This window comes from Nannospalax galili, unplaced genomic scaffold, assembly GCF_000622305.1.
Source record: "Nannospalax galili isolate Female #2095 unplaced genomic scaffold, S.galili_v1.0 scaffold1951, whole genome shotgun sequence".
Lineage (NCBI taxonomy): Eukaryota > Metazoa > Chordata > Mammalia > Rodentia > Spalacidae > Nannospalax > Nannospalax galili.
Genome location: NW_008329136.1, coordinates 20,010 through 43,769, shown reverse-complemented (window position 1 = coordinate 43,769; position 23,760 = coordinate 20,010). Strand labels below are relative to the sequence as shown.

The following is a 23,760-nucleotide window of genomic DNA, read 5'->3' as shown; positions in this document are numbered from 1 at the left end:
TCTGACACTCTTTTTCTGGCCTCCTTGGGCATTGCATGCATATGGTGTACTTGCATGTAGGTGGTACACTTATGCACATACAATAAAAATGAATAAATCTGTTATTTAAAAATTTTTTAAATGAATAACTCTTTAAAAATATACATGTCTTTAAGAAACAGAATATGAAACAAATTTTAAATACATGTATGATTGGGAAAGCAAACATATTTCAATTTGTGTGTCAAGCCCAGATGAATACTTAGTGGTAGATGCCACAGTAGTGTGCTGAAAGCCTACTGCCCTTTCATTAAGAGTGGGCTGTGATTGATTACTCTCGTCTTCTCAGGGTGAAGCATGTGTGACTGGTAACACAGGAACATTGACTTATGATCCCTGATTTCTTAGCATAATTCCACGTGATTTTCCTAGCTTTGAGAGTTCTGTTTGGAATGATACATCTTCTTTGTCCATGTTCATTATAGATAGATGAACTGTAGATGTTACACAATGCAGTAGAAAATTCTTCTATCTGGGTATTTTTTAAAGCTTTAAAATATTTTATGTGTATGAGTATATTGTCTGCATGTATGTAAATGGACCCTTGTAGCACAGTGCCCATGGAGGACAGAAGAGGGCGTTGGATTACCTGGAACTGGAGTTACAGACGGTTGTTAGCTGCCATGTGGGTGCTGGGATTTGAACCTGGGTCTTCTGCAAGAACAGCCAGTACTCTTAACTGCTGAGCCATCTCTCTGGCTCCTATCTGGGTATTTTAAATACTCAGTTTATTAAAGAGTAGCACCAAGTTTCAATTCATTGCTAAATATTTCCACGCACATCTGCTGAGAATGTAGGCATTCTACATATCCACAACACCATCACCATACTTAAGAAATTAATAATTCCACAATACTCTTATAGTCCCCTAATAAAACTTCTACTTTTTTCCCTCAATCTATTACATGTAGTTTTTGTGTCATTTAGTCCCTTTTAACTAGAACAATTCCTCTATCTTTTTTGTTTGTTTGTTTTAATGATACCTTCTTTGAGTGTGTGCTGCTGGGGACTGAATCCAGGGCTACACACCTGCTCGGCAGGTGCTCTACCACTGAACAACACCTCAGAGAGGACCAAGCCAAATGTCTTTCACACTGTGTACATGCTGGCACACATTTGTCGATTGTTTCATCTTGTTACATTCAGATTAAGAATAAAAAAAATGCTTTGTCATTTTTTATGTGTACGAGATATTGCCTGCATGCATTTAAGTGCACTTGTGTCATGCAATGCCTGTGTAAGTCAGAAGAGGGCATCAAATCCCCTAGAACTGGAGTTACAATAATGAGTACATTTAAGATTGGAAAACATTTGCTCTTTACTTAATATTAACAGGTAAAGGTAGAAATGGAGTCCTTGGCCTCTTGGTAATACACTGTGATGACAGCACCTCTACAAGAGCAGCCAGGGCTCTTAGCCTCTAAGCCATCTCTCCAGCCCCCGCTAGGATTAAGGATTTTTGACATGAATTCTATATAGTTCTTACGTACCTTACATTGCATTACATGAGAAAGCCTTCAGTGCAGGTTGTCTTACTTTGGTAAAGGTTTGACTACTTAAGATGGAAAATACCATGTCTCCATTGTACATGTATATTTATTTTACTTGCTGTAATTAATAAGCATGTGCTATTTTGAGACCATGTGAATGCCCTATTCCCCAACACCTCTTCATTATTCCTTTGATTCTTAAATTACTCAGGTCTTCTAAATATTTGTGGGTATAGGAAATGAGACCAAAATTTAATTTCCATCTTGCTTTCCTTATATAACTCAGTTATATATATAACTTATATATGCATGTAGCAACAAGTTCTGTCCCAGCTGTCATTAGGACAAAAGATGGTATGTGCTAGCTACAGCCTGTTGAGTCACTACTGGGTATCCTTCCATTCAGTTCAGTTAATAGGAATAAGATGAACATATTACCCAACTGAAGCCGAGATGTGTCTTGAGCAGCTGTTTTGCTTGTATCTTCGTCTTTCTTCGTGAGAGGAGGCAGGTTTTTGGAAAGCTTGTCCAGATAATTATACTTAAAAGAAAATCCAAAAGGTTGATTTCATTCTCACACTTCCGTTTGATAACTGCCACAGATAGGTTAAGTTGCCGAGCAGTGATGATGGCCCTGAAGATGGAGCTGAAAACTAAAATCCTCTAAGACACTAATTGAATTCTAGCCTCGGTTAACCAGTCAGAATTTTCTGACTTTCTTCTCAGGTAGCCTTTGGCTACTAGTGGCATTTTGAATTTTCATGGAAAGCAGGGCATGGTAAGCACACGAGAGCGTTCACTTTGCTTTGCATTTTCAGTGAATTCCTGAGTGAGGGGCAGCCTAGGTGTGTAGCTTGGGAGTGGCTCACATGGAGGAGGGGAACCTGTATCTGTTGGCTTCTACAAACTCACAGTAACTTAATCGTGTCTTAACAGCTGATGAGTGAGGAAATTCTAATAAGTAAAACTGCAAATTGATGTTTATCAGAGGTTAGTCATCAACTGAGAGGATTGAGCCCAAAGAGCTTATAAGAGACTAGAGAGGGTAACTAAGGGTCAGTAACTCAAGGAGGGAAGGGGGTGATAGCAATACATTGGCAAGAGCTTCCCTATCCTCTGCTTCTTGTGAGAATACAGATGTGAAGAGCAGCATTTATTCAGCCAGGTTGATGCAGTGGAGAAACAGTAAAAATTAGGAAAGATACCTTACATATTAACATGCAAGACATCATTTTATAAGAGTAATTCAATTATTATTAATTATATTCAATTACCTGAGACTTAAATAAGTGGCTCAATTCAGATTTAAAATAAGATGTTACTTCTTTGTTCCTAATGTCCAGTAGATATTGTTGTGTTCTCTTAATATCATTCCTGGTTGATATTTCCATAATGATGAAAAAGATGGCACACATACAAAAAAAAGAAAAAAATTATTTGCTTGCATTTGCAACTCTAGATTTCACCCAACAGAGTCACTGACAGTGAAACCGAGAAGGATAAACTCGCTGGACCTTTTTCTTTTAGGTCAACTTACGTTGGCTCACTCTACTTCCGCAGTCATGTTTCTGACTTTGGAAATCAGACTCTTGTCTGATGTAGGGAATAATGATACCAGTTGATCTCAATTTTTTTTTTTTTTTTGGTTTTTATGAGACAGGGTCTCTGTAGCCCCAGCTGGCTTGGAACTCACTATGTAGACAAGGTTGGCCTTGAACCCACAGAGATCCACCTGTCTCTGCCTCCCGAGTGATGGGATTAAAGGCATTGTGCCACCATACCTGACTTCCAATGGTTGAACTTTTTAAGATTGTACGGTTTCCTGGAATTTAAGGAGCAGCTAGAGGCAAACACACAACACAATAAAACAAGCCCAAAAGCCAAACCTGAGAGATTGTTACAAACTAAAATAAGAGGCAACATGATTGGCTGCTAGTTGGCTTTCCAGTACCAGAACACCTCTACTGAGGAGGCAACACACACAGAATGCAACACACAGGGAATGCTCTCTAAACTCAAGTTATCAGGCAAGACTTGCTGTCTCCATTTTCTAGTTAAAAAACTCAAGGCATAGAGAGTTTTTAATCATAATTACCACAGAGTGGAGTCTGCATTAAAATCCAGGTTGCATGCCTCTAAAATTACACCTTTAAGCAGCCATCAGTCACCCAGTGTGAAAGCAGAAAGGAGCGAGGTACTTGGCAGACTGATCTTCATATTTTATAGACAAGCAAGCTGAATCCCTGACATGAAGCAACCAGCTGGCATAGCAGAATGCATAAGAAATCACACTGTGATGGTCTCTAGATACTTTGACTCTGAGTCCGGTCCTCTCACACAGACTGCATGCTTTCAAGTACTAGGAAAGTATAATCAGTAAGCCATCTTACTTAAACAACTTTTATTTCCTATTAAGACACCTCTCTCTTGCCACTCTGGGGTCCATCGTCTTGCAGAGCAGCCTGGAGGTTGCTCGTGGCTCTCTTAAAATTGTTCTTATAAAAGAATCAATAAACCTCATAATGGATAAGTCCAAGGTCTGCTGTCTTACTCTCATTTTTGATTATTCCACAGTCCCTGACACTAGTAGAATTTGTATTCTTGAAAATTTCCTCTCCTTTATACCCAACACATTTTCCATGCTGACTGAATTTTTCTTTATATGAAACATATTTAATTCTGCATCGCGCAATCACTGGTTTTAAGTACTCACAAGTTAAATTTAAAATTGTGACTATTTCATATTTTTAAAATACGTAAGTGTAGAATTTAAAAGATGTTAAAAGAGTACATACATGAACTCTCAACAGCTATGGATGGTGGTACTGGGCCTGCACAAGAATGGGTCCACCAACAGCCAGACAAGCATGGAGGAAGGACTCACGGGGCCTACCCCTCCCTGCTGACCTATTTCCCATAGACAAGATTCAGAGAAAGGGGCATCATTGCCTTCAGTTGTGAACCTGCTGATGACCCCACCAGGCTCCGGTACATTGTCCCAATCTGTAGACATGCAGATGGCTCCGATGGACCACACAAAAAAACAGAAGTCATGAATCTCGGAAAGGGACAGATAGGGAGGGGGAGGTTGGTAGGGGTGATAAGACAGCATGTGGGGAAAAGTGTAACCAGAATGCATTATATTATGTGTGTATGAAATTCTCAAAAAACTAACTTAATAAAAAAATCAACATAATAATCTTGTCACTTTGGATCAAAATAATATTCTGCATCTTATTATTCATGTCTGTTGTCTTATAAGACGTAGCAATTTGGGAACTGGTAATAAAATTTAAAATTACATTAAAAAAAGAAAAAGGCAGATCTCCATCTTACAATGTCCCCTGACCTCCCAGTCTCGTTCCCCATAGACAGTCTCTGTCAGCAGTCCCTTGGATATCATTTCTGGGTCATAAACCCTAAGAAGAATTTTTCTGGCTTTTCCCTGAAGCAGCTCATCAGAGCCTCATATAAGAGAATCCTTCCCTACACCAGAGAGGACTGGAACATTCTTATCTCTGCAGATGAAGGGACACTGTAAAACCTGAGCAAAAACCTAGAATACAGATGCCCAGGTTCAGCCTTTTCTCTGGTCTTCACTTCTTCATGATATTTTTCATCTCATGTAAAAGTTAAATCAATTCAGACTCTTATCTTGGACCAGTCTGGCTTTTGTTTCAGGGATCTCAGCCATGAACCTAAGAAGGGTAAAGCAAAAGATGGTGTTCTTTCACTACGGACCATATATTCCCTCTTCTCTGGCCTTACAAGCACTCACAACCTACTTACATGTCTTTAAAAAATATTTTATTATTTTTATTTTTTATGTGTATGAGTGTATTGCCTGCATGTATGTCGGTACACCTGTGCTGTGCAATGCCCACAGAGGTCAGAAGAGGGTGTCGGGTCCCCTGTAGCTGGAGTTTCGAAAGATTGTTAGCTGCCGTGTGGGTGCTGGGAACCGAACCTGGGTCCTCTGCAGGAGCAGCCAGGGCTCTTAACTGCTGAGCCATCTCTCCAGCCCTGCTTATATGTCTTAGCTTTCCATTTCCCCCAGTGATAATCTTGACACCTTAAGGAAGATGTTCTTTCTGAGAGGAAACACTCACGTACTACTGCATGCTCAACAGATATGTCTGATTTCCTTTGTAGAAAAAGAGCTGGAGTTGAAACCTGAAGCTAGGACTGAAAGAAGAGCAAACACCACAGTGCTCAGCACACATTCCTCAAGCGAATAGCATGAATTCTTGAGTGTTATGATCAAGTCCCAGGATGTTTAGGCATATATTAGAGTTACCAAAAGAACAGAATGCCTGGGGCATTTTATTGCTCAGGAGAGGGAGAGGATCTACCTAATGGCCAAATGGGATTCTTCAAGAGATGGTGACATCAACCCATGGAAGTTGAGTGAAACCTTGGCTTGCAGGAGTCAAGCAACAGCTGGGACCCTGATGTAGGGACTCTGTAGCCTATCCAACTCTAAGCTTCTGTAACCCTGGCCTTTTCACACGCATCGACACCAGGGCAGAATTACCTCTGTTGTTCCAGCCTCTCTTTCCAGTGCTTTGCTGTTGATGTGTCCCTGTGTAAAAAGGAAAAAAAAAAAAACGTCTGGTGAAAGGACGCTGTGCTCCCAGCTTATAAACACTAGAACAAAATCATCACTAGGCATTGGAGGAGGAGGGCTCTGGATTCTTGTAGTCAGTCACAGATATAATTCCCACATCCCTCCATTTCCTTGTCATGTGCCCAACACTAACTAGAACATACGATCAGATTAGCTTACCTCCATTTTTTTTTGAAGAACTCCTTTGTCAATGCTTCTGGTGGACATTTTGTAGGAGAAGCCACAGAGTGCTTGAATAAGTCACTTAGGTGGGCTGCAACTTGAAAAATACATGTTTAGAGTTTATATCTACTTCTTCATAACACTTATTCAGTGCATGATTATTTGTCTGAGAGATTGTCAAGAGCCTGCATTTAACCTATCAATTGTTTAGGACAATTTCCATCACCAAGCTGTAGCATGCAGTAACAGCACTACTTTTCCTGACATGCTCTGCTAGTGAACGTTCATCTTATGGTCGAAATGTAAATGCAGTGATGAGGTATCTGTCCTACATCATTAGGGAAGCTGTGCTACTCAGAACTGAATTCCCTGACAATTGAAACAGCAAATCTTAAAACAGATTATCATACTGAAGCTGTTTTTTTCTAAACATGTACCTTCAGATCTAAGGATCTAATACAATGTTTGGTTGTTTTTAAGTCTGGCTACTGATGCTTAGAGTTCGTTTAAAGAATGTGGTCTCAGCAGGATGTCACCATGTCAGATGAAGTATAGGATACCTAGTTAAAACAAGAAAAGATTCCCATGTTTCACAAGTGTAGAAAACCTTGGCTTAAAGAGAGTTAAGTATGTTTCCTTATTATAAGATTTTCTGCACCTTTAATTAGTTAATGTGCTTTGTAACTCTTTAACAAAATAAGATAAAATATTAGCCAAACTTATTTTATCATAAAACTCATGTTTTTGGACAGGTCCTTTTACAGAGTAGAATTTTAGGAAGCACTAGGGGAGAATGTGTTTGGACAGGTCCTTTTACAGAGTAGAATTTTAGGAAGCACTAGGGGAGAATGTGGACTTAGTATCACCATTAGTAATATTAGGGACAATTTTAAGAATGCATTTGCTTCCTGGATCAATTTGAGAAATACATTTAGTTTAATTTTCATTATTGCGTGATCTTTGTGTCTGGTTATGTAAACCTGTTTGTTTGGGCCAAAAGTTATAAGCTCAGATGACACAAGGTAAGTTTGTAAGATCAAATATAGGGCAAATTAAATTTGAATTTCAGATAAACACATTTTTTAGTATAAGTAAGCACCATGCTACATTTGGGACACATTCATAATAATGTAATAATTGTTATTTGTTATTTATCTAAAATTCAGTATATACATACATATGTATACATATAGGTAGAGAAAGAGAGAGAGAGAGAGAGAGAGAGAGAGAGAGAGAGAGAGAGAGAGAGAGAGAAAGAGACAGGGTCTCACTGTGCCACTGTGCAGCCTTCCTTGGTTGGTCTAGAACTTACTACATAGACCAGGGTGGCCTCGAACTCACAGAGATCTGCCTATCTCTACCTCTTGAGTGCTGGGATTTAAAAGTGTGTGCCACCATAACCAGCCTAAAATCAGTTTTAACAAGGCCTTTTGCATTTGTATTCATTGGCAACTCTACTGCAGGGGCCACACAGTGAAGGAATAACAAGAGCTTAGTATGAACACTGGGGTTTGTGATGGTGTCTTCCATACTGTCATCCAAAGGGGTAGCTGCCAATCACTTTCAGTCAAATGTCACTACGTGACAATATGAAATTTTAAGAAGAGAAAAATCTAGACAAACAACAACAACAAAACCATAAAAAAAAGTGTATAAGCCAACATTGTGGAGGATATATACATACAACTTGTCTGAGGGCTTAATGAAGCTGATGACTGGCAATTTAGGAAATTTTTCATATAGATAAAAACAAAACTTCACCAAACTTTTCAATGTTTTTGTTGTAGACTATGAAATTATAGGACTAATCTTGTTGGAATCAATGAAGAACTCAATATAAGAGTAAGCTGTTTGTGTTACATGTAGTTTGGAATAGTACAAGGTAGATACAGCGCATAAAAATATTAAATACTAGTTACCTTCAGTAGCGTGACTTTTTGTAGTTTCCTCCATTTTAGGGAAAGACTGGAATGAAGATCAGAATTACTTGATGATAATTATATCGCACACAAAATATACTTTGTTTAGAAGCATTCTTTATGTGCTCCATTTGATTCTTTATGGAAATAATTAAAAGTGAGTTAGCTTTTAATACTAATATACAATTTATTAGAATGTTTTATCATTTCTTTTATGTAACAACTTTCTAAAAATGGAAATCATTTTGTTATAGAAAAATTACTTTTCTTTTTCCTTTTACATTCATTCATTTATTCAATATTTCAATAACCATAACTTTATTAAAAAGACATGCCTTTTATTTGAGGATCTTCGGAATCATCTCTCCTCAAAGGAAGAATCAAAGGAAGATACATTTGGAAAGTCCAACAACTAATAATACAATTTCCACAGAAATAAACAATGGTAAGTTTGAAGCAAATGCTCCACAGAAGTGGCAGAAATCTCATGTGGCAATCCATGTGGATTTTCTTCTGGAAGCATCTAACAGAGAGCCAGCAGTAAGAACACTGGCTGTAGGGCAGTTTCTCACCGTAACTAGCCTGAGGAGATCCGCAGCATTGCCCCGCTCCTCCTCAGTTCTGGAGTCCTTCACTGTCATTTCCTGCAGCTCATCTTCTTTCTTTAGAATATGGTTTATATAATCCTAAATCAGTAGAATGAAGCAAATAGATAAAAATCAAGAATGGGACAGAGCAAGACACCAACACAGTCAATATCAATTTGAAACATTGCAAAGAGACTGAGAGTAGACAAGTTCATAGGCCACTAGTCTAGCAATCTGGAAAGGCTCCTTCTCAGTCGGACAATAAGCAAAGCGGACAATAAGCAAAGACTGGAGCTGTTCACAAGCAAAGCTTTAATGCCACAGGAGAGACCTGCACAAGGACCTTGGAGAGGTCCTGCTTCTAATTTGGCACCTTGATGCCCTTCTCACTAAAATAGGTAAACTGAGTTAGATGGTGCCTAGGAGCTTTCAAATAAGGTCTCTATGATTCCATCTATGGACATGAATTACTCAGTCCATGCCTCTGGTTCTAGGAGAAACATACTTTTTCCCCTCATGAATATTTGATTCACATGCATAGATACTGATCTTTATGCCAGTTCTGGGAATACAACCATAAACGAAATATATATAATTTTTGTTCTGAGGGAGTTAGAAACTTAGAAAGGTGTTATATATATGACCATATACTAAACCAAATATTCAAAAATTATTAGACCATTTCTAAAGCAACAAATGTGTTCATCCAAGAACAAATATCAGATTAACACGTGGTTCTATGTTTTCTACAAAAGTCACTGATTTCCCCTGTAGTAGGAAAAAAAGGCTGTATAAAAATTACGTATCAGCAGTTAAGAACACTGGCTGTTCTTGCAGAAGACCCGGGTTTGAATCCCAGCACCCACATGGCCGCTAACAACTGTCCGTAACTCCAGTTCCAGGGGATCCGACAACCTCTTCTGTCCTCCGTGGGCATTGCATGACATGGGTGCACTTCCCTACATGCAGGCAATACAGGTGTATGTAATAAAATAAAAATAATAAAACATTAAAAAATTACATATCAAAATTTTTTTAACCATATCAACACCTTTTGGCCCTCTTTTTTTGTTTTGGAGACAGGGTCTCCCTGTAGACCCAGCTGGCCTGGATTCACTATGGAGACCAGGCTGGCCTTGAACTCCCAGAGATCTTCCTGCCTCTGCCTCCCGAGTGCTGGGATTAAAGGCTTGTGCCACCATGCTGGGCTTCTTTTGGCCTTCTTAATGATTCCTCCATCTTACTTCTGTTCTGGGTGACTGACATTCAAGCGGTTCACTAAGTATTGGTAGAACCAGATAACTTCAGGTTCCTTAGGAAACTGACTGGAGTGATTTGCCTTGTTCCTGATCCTTTGGAGATCAGGTTATCTGGATTCTGTTACCTTAAGAGAAGTCTGCAACCTCAGTTTCACCTCATTCTTTATGACCTCATGCTGGATGAACTGGCGCATCTGTAGCACCTTGGGGTCCTTGAGTATAGGGGCTGGGGCACTCGTTAACTGTTTAGACCCAATGCAGAGGCCCTTCCAGATCTGAGTGCCAAACGGAGGTCCTGGAGTCTTTTTCTGTCAAGGAAACAAAGTAAAACATTCACCAAAGAAGCCAGAATGCATTAAAAATGAAATACTGAGTAGTTCACCCTTAAATGAATACCTACTATGTAGATACAACACCAGGAATGTTTATGGGCCTCCTAAAACATTGGGGACCTGACTTTGAGGAGTCCAAACAGAGCAGGTCTGACCACTCAACCAAAAATCCAAGTGAAAACAAGTAATGGTAAAACAGGGAAGAGATTTATTCTTCAGTGTGGCCATGCTGGGAGGTATGGAGACTAGCATCCTAAGCCTCATCTTCAAGGAACGAAGAGGAGCTTTAGGGTTATATAACGGAAGGAGCAAAAGAAGGGGAGCAGAAGTGTCTACGCATCATCAAGCAGTCTTGCTCAAAGTGACGTCTGGTTGGTCATCCTCTCAGGATCAGCCAGGTAGAGCTTTGTAGACAGTAAGAAAGTTGCTCCTGCCAGTAGTTTCCACTCATCACTGGACACTCCTGCTCTGAGTTATTCCTGGAATCCAGAATGACTGCAGGAGAGAAAGGCCAAAGCAAAGCACAAGCCAGGCGAGGTGGAGTGAGGTACAGGAGAAAGTCTGGAGGCTTCTAGGTGCTCTTCTAGTGGTCTGGAAAAGGAATCTTTTAGATTCATTCTGTTGATGTGATAAAACACTCAAACCAAAAGCAACTTGGGGGAGGAAAGGGTTTATTTGGCTCACACTTCCAGGTCACAATCCGTCACTGAGGGAAGTCAGGGCAGGAGCTCAATCAGAAACCTGCAGGGGGCACCATGGAGCATGACTTGCTGCTCACGCTCACGCTTGCTTATGCACAGGCTCATCCTTGGCTAGCTTTCTCAGACGGCACAGGACCACCTGCCTAGGGATGGTGCTGTCCACAGTGGCTGGGCGTTTTGCATCAATTAATAATCAAAGACAATCCCCTACAGACATGCCCACAGGCCAATCTGATGCAGGGAATTTCTCACTGAGGCTTTCCTCTCAGGTGACCCTAGGCTGTGTCCATTTGATAATTAAAGCAAACTAGGACAAAGACGTGGTAAACCTGTGACTGACAGTCTGCTCAGCATGGTGTTTTGGCAAATGTCACATATATCTTAGTTATTCTTATGTTAGTCCTTCTAGCCTAAGGAGTGCCAGTTTTAGATGAAAGATCCTTACATGATTACCATGGTTACATGAAGAGTTGGGTAGCAATGCTACTCAAATTTAAGGTAGCAGGGAGACAGATATGGAATGAAGGCAGAAATGTCAAACTTTCATCTAGCTTTTAGTTACCCACCGGGCATCTGAAGGACCAATGAAGTGTTAGTCCTTTTAGCAAAAGCAGAACCTGTCACAGACACACTTGTGAGGAATGAAATGGTGCTGGAAAAGTTGCCACCCTCACGAGCCTCAGTAAAGTTTCCTCTTAACGTGTGTTTCTAAGAGCCCATCACATGGTGCCCCACTGAGTATCATTTTGGAAGACCTAAGCACTTCTGCACACAGTAAAACAGCAATAGTCTCATTCACGACTCAAGTGTGTGACTATGTTTAACATCCTCAGGTTACTTAAGACATTTGGAATAGTAATCTTTACATTTCTGGTTCTGTGTTAATTTTATACCGAGAAGATTTGAAAAGCAAAGTCATACCACAGATCTGGGACATTTTTGAGATGAAGCAGAGTCCTCTCAGGAAGGGATGCCTGATTTAGAGTGAACTCATATCTCCAATTCACCCTTGTAATTGGTTTTCTGGACTAGTGTGCTTTGCTGTTACTTTGTGGCCAGTAACAGCCACTGGTGGCTTTTGGTTTATAGAATAAGAGTTTCAGAGGCAAAGAATAGTCTTCTTTAATCCCAAATGGAGCATATGTTTCTCGTCATCACATAGTGCCTTTAGCTTTTGACCTTTTCACTTTCAAAGAACAATATTGTGGTCCAGCATAACCTGCTCCAAATCTCACAATAATAGTAGATCAGGACATGAATTTGTGGCCACCTTCTTCTCATCAATTTGATTACAGTCACCAAATTAAAGCAAAGGTCTTTGTTATCTTAAGTTCATCATCTCTGCTCTTGCTAGAATAGGATTAACTGTAGGGAACTGCAATTAAAAACTCCAAGATATTACCTTCCACATTCAACACTGCCAGTGCTCCCTGATCACATTCTTGATGACTTCATGGATTTAACAACTGAACACCTTATGAGAAGCTGGACATGTTACACAAAGTGGTTGCAGGGTCTGGAGAGATGGCTCAGTGGTTAAGAGCACTGGTTGCTCTTGCAGAAGACCTGGGTTCGATTCCCAGGACCCACATGGTGCTAACAACTGGCCATAACTCCAGTTCCAGGGGAATCCAGTGCTTTCTTCCCATCTCTGCCAGCATTGCATGACACAGTGTACTTACACGCATGCAGGCTATATACTCATACACATAAAATAAAAATAAATAAAGTATTAAAAATAAAGAAGCTGGAGAATAATATGGTAAAAGTTGCAAGATGTAGGGTTTTGTGATGCTTGCACAAGACATTTTCTTCATTCTTTAGAAACTTTAGGGTGGAGTTTCACCAACCTGACAAAAATCACAGTATTTACTTTCTAACATTGTAGTTGCAAAATTCATGCATAATCCTTCACCTGATGATGAATCTGTAAATTTTTAATATATGAAGAAAATTGTGGCGCGTGAAATACCTAAATTTTTGTTTTAAAATGAACGAGTGAGAAATGATGGGGAGAAAAATATGGTGTCAGTAATTCCACGAGACATGACATGTAAAGGGTTACTCAGAAAGGACATGTTGTTATTATAGCAATATGTTCAAGCTTGCTACATGGAATAAAAATAAAACTGAAAGTAGATAACCAGTCATGGGACTCTAAAATTCTATTGCCACATCTACAAATGTTAAAAACCTTAAATTATAAAACTCCTTGAGCACATTCATTAACAATTTGCAAAGGGATAAAAACACATAAATATATGGGAGAGGCTCTCTGCTTCTCCCCATTCCAGAGACCACCACCTCTCCTTGTGCAGTGCCGGCCTCGTCCCTGAGACATGATGGTGAAGGTCAGAGTGAGCAGATTTCCCTGCACTGGGAACCTGGTCACCAGGGCTGCCTTCACTTCTGGCAAAGTGGATAAATTCCCATCACTGACCCCTTCATTAACCTCAAGTACATGGCCTACATGATCCAGTATGACTTTACCCATGGCAAGTTCACAGCACAGTCAAGACTAGAACAAGACACTTGTCATCAATGGGAAGGCCATCTCCATCTTCCAGGAGAGAGATCCTACCAACATCAAATGGGTGATGCTGGTGCTGAGTATGTTGTGGAGTTTACTGGTGTCTTCACTACCATGGAGAAGGTCAGGGCCCACTTGAAGGGTGGAGCTAAAAGGGTTGTCATTGATGCCCCTTCTGCAGATGCCCCATGTTTGTGATGGGTGTGAACCATAAGAAATATGACAACTTTCTCAAGATTGTCAGCAACGCCTCTTGTATCACAAACTGCTTAGCCCCCTGGCCAAGCTCATACACGATAACTTCAGCATCACTGAGGGATTCATGACCATAGTCCATGCCATCACAGACACCCAGAAAACTGTGGATGGCTCATCCAGGAACTGCAGTGTGATGGTTGTGGGACTGCCCAGGACATTGCTGCATCCACTGGTGTTGCCAAGCCTGTAGGCAAGGTCATCCCAGAGCTGAATGGAAAACTCACTGGCACGGACTTCTGTGGTGGCTCAATGTGCCTTCATGGATCTCCCTGCTGCCTGGAGAAAGCTGCTAAATACCATGACATCAAGAATGTGGTGAAACAGGCATTGGAGGGCCCTCTAAAGGGGCTATATTGAGGACCAGGCCATCCCATAACTTTAACAGTAACACCCACTCTTCTACCTTTGATAGTGGGACTGGCATTGCCCTCAAGGATCACTGGCATGACAACAAATTTGGCTACATAAACAGGGTAGTGAACTTCATAGTTCACATGGCCTCCAAGGAGTAAGAAGCCCTGGACCACCAACCCCAGCAAGAGGAAGAGAGAGGCTCCTGGCTGGGGAGTCTCTGACCAAACTCAGTCCCCTACACTTAGTATCTCTCTTTATAGTTTCCATCCCAGAAGAAAAGGAGGATCTTAGGTAGCCTTATTCTCTTGAACATCATCAATAAAGTTCATTGAATCCACCAAAAAAAAAATATATGGTAGAAAATATGAGCCTTCGGGCCACTGATGGATGAATATGTAGAGAATATATACCTCAACTGGAGGAAACTTTTCCCAAGACCTTGACTGGAGATTAGGAGGAACAATGGTATCCAACTCCTTCTTCATCAGCCATGGTGATGCTTCATGGAAAGGGCGAAGGACTGTGATGCTCAGGGCACCTGGATCAAAGAGTTATCAGAGGTTATTTTTCTACCAAAACAATTCTGATAAATTCAACAGGCAATAACTAAATTCAACAACCACTTTTAAAATTTATTGTTTTTATTCTATGTGTATGAGTGCATTGCCTGTATGTGTGTAAGTGTACCTGTGTCATGCTGTGCCGGCGGAGGTCAGAAGAAGGTGTCAGATGCCCTGGAACTAGAGTTAAGGATGGTTGTTAGCGACTATGTGGGTGCTGGGACTCTAACCTGGGTCCTCTGGAAGAGTAGTCAGTGCTCTTAACCTCTGAGCCATCTCTCCAACCCCCTCAATAATCACTTTTGAACTGCCTTTTTACCCTAAAATGTTAGTCAGGTACAGTGATTATGTGGAAAAGGCCTTACAGTCTAATGGGATGAGACTGTTACTCAAGACCTAAAAACTGATTCAAATCACTGAGAAGCATTTATTGGCACCTCTCTGTCCCTTAACAGTATTTGAGTCCTGTCAGGTCTACCAAAAAACTGACTTGAGTCCATCTACTTCTGCCTTCTCTACAGACCCTGCATTATATCATCTGCCTCAGAAAAAGTCTGTCCTGGACTACAGCCACAGCCAGCTTTTCTAACCATGTGTGCTCTGGGAGTAAGCCTCTCCGACAGCCATGCTGACTGAGTGGTTATAGTCATCAATGATCAAAACTCTTTTTTGGCTTCAACCCCGTTGACTTTCCCAACCCAGTTGATTCTTTCTGATTCTTTGTTTTCCTTTCTATAAGACAGCTCTCCCTCCTATCTGAATATACCAACAAGCTCTTGGATCAAATGCCTTCAGAGAGGTCTGAGAGGCTTTTTAGACATGAGGTTTCTTGTTAGAGGTTTTTTGTTTGTTTTTTGAGACAGCGTCTCCTTGTAGTCCCAGCTGGCCTGGAACTCACTACGCAAACCAGGCTGACCTTGAACTCACAGAGCTTCTGCCTCCCAAGTGCTGGGATTAAAGGCGTGCTCCATCACACCCAGCCCAATAGTATGTATTTTGAGTATATTTATGAGTATGCTTGTTTGTCAGTACTTAAATCTTTTAGTATAGCAACACACACATAGACAATGTTATGTGCTTTGTTCCTGTGAATGTGGAGACTATGGGGCTCTGAATAACTATGTAGTATGTGAGGAGAGCTATGTGAGGAAGGCAGGCATGGCAGTACATGCCTGTAACCCCTGAACTCAGGAGACTGATACAAGTTTGAAGTCAGCCTGCGCTACATAGCAAGACTCTGTCTCAAAAAACTAGTACTAAAAGTCAGATATATATATGATCAAACAAAAGAGTAAAAGAAACATATAAACCTATATATAGCACATCAAAGTATGTGTTTTTAATTTTATCAACTGATTTCTTTGAAACTGAAGGTCATGCAAATTCCCAATGATAGTTTATATAAGTTATATAGCTCAAATTGGCAGTTTAACTGACACATGAAATGTATTTTTTCTCTCTCTATTTTTCAAAGGTGATAAGAGTTTATTCTGGAGCCAAATATGAGTGACCATGGCCTGGGAACACAGATTCAGGTTACCCCAAATTCCATGTTCCAGCATGGTAACAGTTACATTTTTATAGTAACAGAACAAAGAAAAGTCATAAATCAAGATACTTTTCAAATATATTGGTGGATACATTCTCTAGGCAGGTTATGGAAAAGTGAGGGGTTTTCTACTATTGGTTTCAGATGCTATCTGATGACATTCTTAGCTTTTTGATTGGTGGGACCTTGTGGTCTGCTAAGTTAATACATTTTATTAGTCACAAGAATGCTAATTCAGAAACAGAGGTAGGAAAGGTGTGGCTGTTTATGGGGTTAGAGATGTTCCCAGATAATTTTGTGAATAGGCTCTGGATCTGCAACATTTCTAATTCTCCACAGTCATTAAAGTGTTACTCAGTCAGTTAAACCTTCAAGGTCTATAAAAATCTGATTTTCTAACAGGTTTGAGCTCTTGTTTCTATTAATGTTATTAATATTTGTTATGTAAATGAAGACATTCTTGTTAGAAAAAAGTTTAGTGTCTTCTATGTTTCATTTAGTTTTCAAACAAAATTTGGTATGATACTTTTATAATAAATCAGGTGAAGTCATTATCCACAGATAAGAATTAGAGTTAGAAGTAGTCACTCTATGAGGTTATAACTATAAGGTCTAACTGATCCATAGAAAAACCAAACATTAAAAAACAATGGACTTGGTAAATATTCCAAATATAAATAAAATAGTTTATAGAGTACAGATAACTGTAAATACCGGAGGAAACATAGTCAATCTCATTTTTATTTTATTTTCATTTTTTTATGTGTATGAGTGTATTGCCTGCATGCAAGTAAGTGCACCCTTGTCCTGCAATGCCGGTGAAGGTTAGAAGAGAGCATCAGGTTTCCCTGGAACTGGAGTTATAGAGTTTTGTTAGTTGCCATGTGGATACTGGGAATTGAAGCTGGGTCCTCTGCAAGAGCAGCAGATGCTCTTAACTGCTGAGTCCTCGCTCCAGCCCTCATTTTTACTTTAATGTTTATGGCCTTAATCAGATACAATTACTCCATTAGATGGAGCAATGTTCTTGATTGTTTTATTTTAGGTATAATCATTCCATCATATATCACATACAAATGTTATGCCAGATATAAAGGACAAAAGAGAGAAAAAAGTCAGATCTGGATCATGATGGCTAAGAGTTTTGATATGATCCAGGAGTTTCTTTCTTATTGGCTCTACCAGCTAGCTATTCCTCTCTCCTGAAGACTGCTGTCTCACCTACAACTGAGCCTCATCTACATCAGATTCTAGGAATGAGTCTTCCTAGCAATGACCTGGGAATAAATAACATGTGGCTCCTGCATTCACAAAATGCGGTGCTTGGCCAACCGGGGGATGTGTGAAAGAAAGTTCCTAGGAACAACTCCTGCATCCAGAGCTGAATTTCCTGCAAGGCTGACCAACTGATAAACACTTCAAAATGTATTTTCTTATTGTACTCAATTTGACCAAGGCATCACCTTTAAAAAAGACAACAACAAAAAAGAACTTACAAGGAATCGCTACTGTTCCTAAACAGGGTGAAATTAACTCATTAGTAAGAACCTAGGCACAAATCTGCTTATGACAGGACAGGAATTCATCCTCAGTTTCCACAGGTTGATGCTCATAGGCAGCTTGAGATGAACATAAGATGGAGCGGCTATATAAATAAGATGACATAGTGGAGTAGCAGTGAGCAAAGGGGGAATGGCGGAGAAGGCAGCAGGAGCAGGGACTGGGGGTAGGAGGAGGAGAGCTGGGGGACGACGCAGGGTGCTCCTGGCAGCATGGGGCCTCTACCTGGGTGTTCTTGCACGGGGTCCTGGAGAACCACAGTAGTTGATTCTGCATAGGCCAAGGATAAATATTCTTCTATGTCACTGTCTCGGAGAAGTTCCACTCCTGATCCATCAGCATAGACAACGAAAAACCTGTTTGAAGAAATAAATGGTGGACTATTTCAGACACTCAGTCAAGATGCTTCTTTTTGTTTGTTTGCTTGTTTCGAGACAGGGTCTCCTTGTAGCCCCAGGTGGCCTGGAACTCACTATGTGGGCCAGACTGGCTTCAACTTCACAGAGATCCACCTGCCCCTGCCTCCCAAGTGCTGGTATTAAGGGTGTGTGCCACCACGCCTAGCTAAAACTTTATGCTTCTTGATATTGGAATGGAAAAAAATCAGTCATAATGTGGTTAGTGTTATCATTTTACCTGGGAACATGTTCACCATAGATTTGCATATGATTCTTTTCAAGGTGAACTGATGATAAACTATCATAGCCCTCAGTTTTTTCATTGAAATCATCTTCCACTTTTTTTTCAGGTAGCATAGTTGATGCAGTCCCATCGGCCATGACCTAAGAGACAAGGCATGTAAGCAACCAAAGGAAAAATAAGATGCCACGGTGCCTGAGCTCCCACGGATCCAGAACAAGTGAGAAGATGCTCTTTTGGGTTACTCAGAAAATCAAGCATGTTTATTTACAAGGTCTTGTTATTCAAGTGTGAACTTTATCAATAAAAGTAAAGGTAACCTAGCAACACGAGCCTATTCATAAACCACACACAGACTGCGAAGACACACTGAAACACAGTCAGATGAAAGTGACGTGGATCAGAAGACTCCAAAATCTTAGCCCATGGGGATCAGTTCAAAGAATGGAGAAATGGAACATAAAAGAAAGGGCACTCATAAATAGCTGCCTTAAAATACTGAAAAAACCACCCAGAAAACTGAGATTTATACAACTGAGAACTGAGGTTCACGGGTGGAGCACACAGAGAAACAGATTTAGAATTCACATGAGAGGCAAGGTTCTTGTTACAACTGCTTTCTAGATCTGGCACACATCTCTCCAGGAAGGAGCGAGGCGCTGGCTGACCAATGACTGCAGGCTATGCTGCCCTAAAGGGGTGTCAGCGCCTCAAAACATGCTTGGCAGGGACACCCCTGACATTTCAACCTGGAGAGCTTTATGTTTCCATTTCTATTCATTGTCAACTGAAATTTGTCAGTCCAAACTCATGCTGTGACGTCTCAGTTACTCAGCAAAGAAAACTGCTGGTCCAGGAGCTGTCTGCATACCAAAACAAAGTTTAGGATTCTGTGGTCTGAGTCCAATTTAAAAAATAATTTCACACCCACTTGCCAATGGAGGAAATTCCACTTTTGGGTGAGGAGTGAAAAAAAAAAAAAAGGATAAATGCCTAGAGTAGGGGTTGGCAATGTTTTTTGGTCAAGGGCCAGAAGTGAGAATTTCAGGATCTGCAAGCCACACATTCTCCATTGGGGCTACCCAGCCCTTCCATTGTGGAGCAAAAGCAAAGAGAAGCAGCAAATGAAAACATATTGTCTGTGACATAAAATATTCTTCTTTAGACTTTTTAAACATTTAAAATGTAAAAAACATTTTCTTAGGTCATTAGCTACATAGAATAGAGGACCAACTGCCAGTTCATGGACGGGGGTAAAGGGACAGTCATGGTGTTGGCAGGCAAGTAGAACACTCCATAGCACAGACCAAGTGCTTTCCAGACCCTCTTGTACCCATCATCAGCTCTGCCGGACATGTCTCACTATGGCACCTAGTGCCATCAGGTGCTGGATGCCTGCATTTACTCTCACTTTAACCTGGGACAGGCCATCCTGACATCATCCTCTGTGGCTGCATTGCATTATTTTTCGGTGTCCACAAATATTTCTTTCTAGTTATCTATTAGCTTTACTATTTCTACTATCCCAGTTACTAGGATTGCCCTTCCTTGTGAAAGTACATTTGAGAATCAAAGAAAAGATACTGACATTCATGACTGCTGGGCAGAGTGGACAAGTAACCCCAATAGCACAAAAATAAAAATCTACATGGAACCTGATGTATCTCAAAACTAAGCCAGGCTCTCTCTCTGCACTGACGCTGCCCTTTACCTGAAAGGTGTTTCCCTCAGGATCCAGGACCTCACAGATCACCTCTGTTGTGTGCTTCATGATGTACCTACTGGCTCTTAGCTGCTCACGCTTTTGGAAGGGATGGTAGATATTACTCCTTGATTCATGGCAGTAGGTGGCTGAACAGTCTTTATCAATATAAAGGCAGCCTGTGTTTGGGGGTAGCACCTGGAGGGAGAAAGAAAACATTTTCGATTCCCTGTGCGATTTGAGGGATTAGGAAAATTACTTGATCCTAGCCACAGGTAATGGATCCAGGACACAAGCATCACTCAAGGAAGCGCTTAAGGATTGGAAAGAACTGCTTGACAAGGAGGCAAGCTTTCTTGGTTGCATCTTCACGTTTTCATTTCCTATTCATTTCCATGTTTTCTAGGTGACCGTCCTGTGCTCGCTTATTTCTGACTTACTACATTTTAGCTGAAGTAAGTAAACGAGGCCCTATGCAAAATGTTTGGCACCTGTTCTATTGTGTTTTGGGACAAGAAGCATCTCTAAAAGGGATAAATCTTCTTAGAAGCTTTTGTTGGTCTTTACCCTTCTGGTGGCTGGTGCAGTCCTTAAGCAATAGCTACTTTTTAAAAAAATAAATAAATAACTTATTGAGAATTTCATACTTGCATATAAGGTCAAATCCATGCCCACTCCCTCCCCTCCAATTCCTCCCATATCGCCCCATCACTTTTTTCTCATAACTTCATGTACTCTTCTTTATTTTTTTCTTATGGTGCTTTTGGCTACTCTAACATTCCCCCCTCTGAAGAGGTAACCCTAAAATCTTTTAAGGATTAGATAAAAGCTCCCAAATATTTTCGACGTTTTTGGCCTTTGGAATGGAGTACGTTGCTAAGAGGCCCAAGGACATTGTGAGTTTTGGCCAAGAAACTGGCTACTTTTCTTTGGGGTCTTTTTATCCTAATTGCCTAGCTAATTCCTATCTCCTATTCTTATCACACTATCCTCTGAAGAAGTTACCCAAATTGCCAATAGGGAAACAGGATACAGACCACTTTGGCTTCTTCTGTGCTGAACAGAGACGGGTGAGGCAATTGGAATACCCCTTCAGTGGCTCTAAAAGACTTCCAAATTGCATAACTCTTATCTCAAGGAGGAAAAGAAAGTCTTTGAATCATGAATAGATGTGAAGGAGAAGTAGAGGCAAGAGTAATTAGCATTACAAGTATGACCTGAGGGTATGCACATTGGAAAGCCTTTACCCAGCATGGGTCAAGCCTTCTCTTCCTAGCCTTCCCCAGATTGTATAATTTAGCCCTCACCAAATCCAGCAATATGTGATTAGGGTCAAATTAGATTCAGTTGGCTGGGAAGAGTGGCTGGATAATGTGGTGAGGTCCAATGACCCTGCTTGGCCCTCCTTTAATGAATGAGCACAACCCCCATTTTTATCCATATCTTCCTTACTAACACCTGCTTCCTACTGTTCTTCTCTTTCAGATTCTTTCTTTTCCTTTACCTCCCTGGTTCCTCTTCATTATCCTCCTGTAGTTATGTCTGGATAGATACTCACTTATCAGGATTTGGAGCTAGGATCCACATAGGAGGGAGAACATGCACCTTTTTTTTTTCTGAGTCTGTGTTACTTCTTTTACTATAAGTTTCTAGTTCCATCCATTTATCTGCAGATTTCATGATTTAATCTTTCTTTACTGCTGAGTTAAACTCCATTGTATAAATGAACCGCATTTTCATTATCCACTCGTCAGTTGAGGACCACTTAGGCTGCTTCCATCTCTTAGCTATTGTAAAAAGGGCAGCAACAAACATGTATGAACAAGTGTCTCTGCAATAGGATGAGTTCTTCAGGTATATGACAAGGAGTGGTACAAGTGGGGTCATATGATAGGTTCATTTTTAGTTTTTTTAAGAGTTCTCCACACCGTTTTCCATAGAGGTTGCACAGGTTTGCATTCCCACCGGCAGTGGATGAACAGTCTCCTTTCTCCACATTCTCACCAGCATTTGGTATCATGTGTTTTCTTGATCCTAGCCAGTCTGATTGGGGTAAAGTGTTACCTTAGGGTGGTTTTAATTTGCATTTCCCTAGTTACTAATGATGTTGAACACTTTTTGAGATGTTTCTTAGCCACCTTTATTTCTTCCTTTGAGAGCTCTCTGTTTAGATCTTTAGCCCATCTTTTAATTGGGTCATTTGATTTCTCAAGTCTTTGTTTTTTTGAGTTCTTTATATATATTCTGGATGTTAAACCTCTGTCAGATGTGTCACTGGTGAAGTTTTTTCCCATTCTGTGGGTTTTCTCTTCACTTTTTTGATTGTTTCTTTTGCTGTACAGAAGCTTTATAGTTTTTGGAAGTTCCTGAGCAACTTCTGTCCAATTTAGAAAACCCTTTCCTACACCTATATCCTGTAAGTTACTGCCAATATTTTCTTCTAATAGTTTCAGGGTTTCCAGTTTCACATTTAGGTCTTTGATCCATTTGGAGTTGACTTTTGTGTGAGGCAAAAGATAAGGTTCTAGTTGCATTCTTCTACAGGTGGAGATCCAGTTTTGCCAGAACCATTTGTTGAAGATGCTGTCTTTCATCCATTATGTATTCTTGGCACCTTTTACAAATATCAGGTGACTGAAATTGCGTTTACTCAGGTTTGGACCTTCAATAATATTCCGTTGATCTATGTGTCTGTTTTTGTGCCAGTACCATGCTGTTTTTATGACTATGGCTCTGTAGTATAGTTTGAGATCTAGTATAGTAATCTCCCCAGTGCTGCACTTTGTGCTCAGAGTTGCTTTGGCTATCTGGGGTATTTTGTGCTTCCATATGAATTTAAGGATTTTTTTTCTAATTCTGTGAAGTATGTCATGGGGATTTTGATTGGGATTGCACTGAATCTATATATTGCTTTTGGTAGGATGGTCATTTTCACAATATTAATTCTTCCAATCCATGAGCATGGGAGTTCCTTCCATCTTCTGGTGTCTTCCTCAATCTCTTTCTTTAATGATTTAAAAAATTTCATTGTAGAGATCTTTGTTGTCTTTGGTCAGATTTATTTCAAGATAAATTTTTGTTTTTGCAGCTATTGTGAATGGGAGCATTTCTCTGTATTTTTTTCTCCAGTTGCTTGTTATTGGTATATAGAAAGGCTACTGATTTTTGTAGATTGATTTTTATAACATGCCACTATACTGAAAGTGTTGATCAGTTGGAACTTTTGGGATCTCTTAGGTATAGTATCATATCATCTGCAAAAAGTGATAGTTTGACCTCTTCTTTTCCAATTAGTACTCCTTTAATTTTATTTCTCTAGAAAGAGTTTCAAGCACTATGTTGAAGAGGAGTGGAGATAGTGGACATCCTTGTCTTGGTTTAATGGGAATGCTTCCAGTTTTTCTCCATTTAGAATGATGTCAGCTGTGGATTTTTTGAATACAGCCTTGATTATGTTGAGCGATGTTTCATCCAGGAAAACTACCTTTAGGA

At 40.2% G+C, this 23,760-nt stretch overlaps 1 protein-coding gene across 1 annotated transcript in view; it reads right to left on the bottom strand.

Annotated features, from left to right (window-relative positions):
* Positions 1–23,760, bottom strand: part of Spag17 (sperm associated antigen 17) — a gene marked incomplete at its 5' end in the record, with an annotated part of 39,083 nt that overhangs the window by 799 nt on the left and 14,524 nt on the right. Inside the window, 11 exons of the mRNA XM_029563403.1 lie at positions 1,968–2,070; positions 2,804–2,903; positions 6,064–6,111; positions 6,316–6,415; positions 8,238–8,283; positions 8,810–8,923; positions 10,209–10,391; positions 14,669–14,796; positions 18,153–18,283; positions 18,564–18,709; positions 20,278–20,466. Coding sequence (XP_029419263.1) covers positions 1,968–2,070; positions 2,804–2,903; positions 6,064–6,111; positions 6,316–6,415; positions 8,238–8,283; positions 8,810–8,923; positions 10,209–10,391; positions 14,669–14,796; positions 18,153–18,283; positions 18,564–18,709; positions 20,278–20,466 — 1,288 coding nt within the window. The remainder of the gene's footprint in view (positions 1–1,967; positions 2,071–2,803; positions 2,904–6,063; positions 6,112–6,315; positions 6,416–8,237; positions 8,284–8,809; positions 8,924–10,208; positions 10,392–14,668; positions 14,797–18,152; positions 18,284–18,563; positions 18,710–20,277; positions 20,467–23,760) is intronic.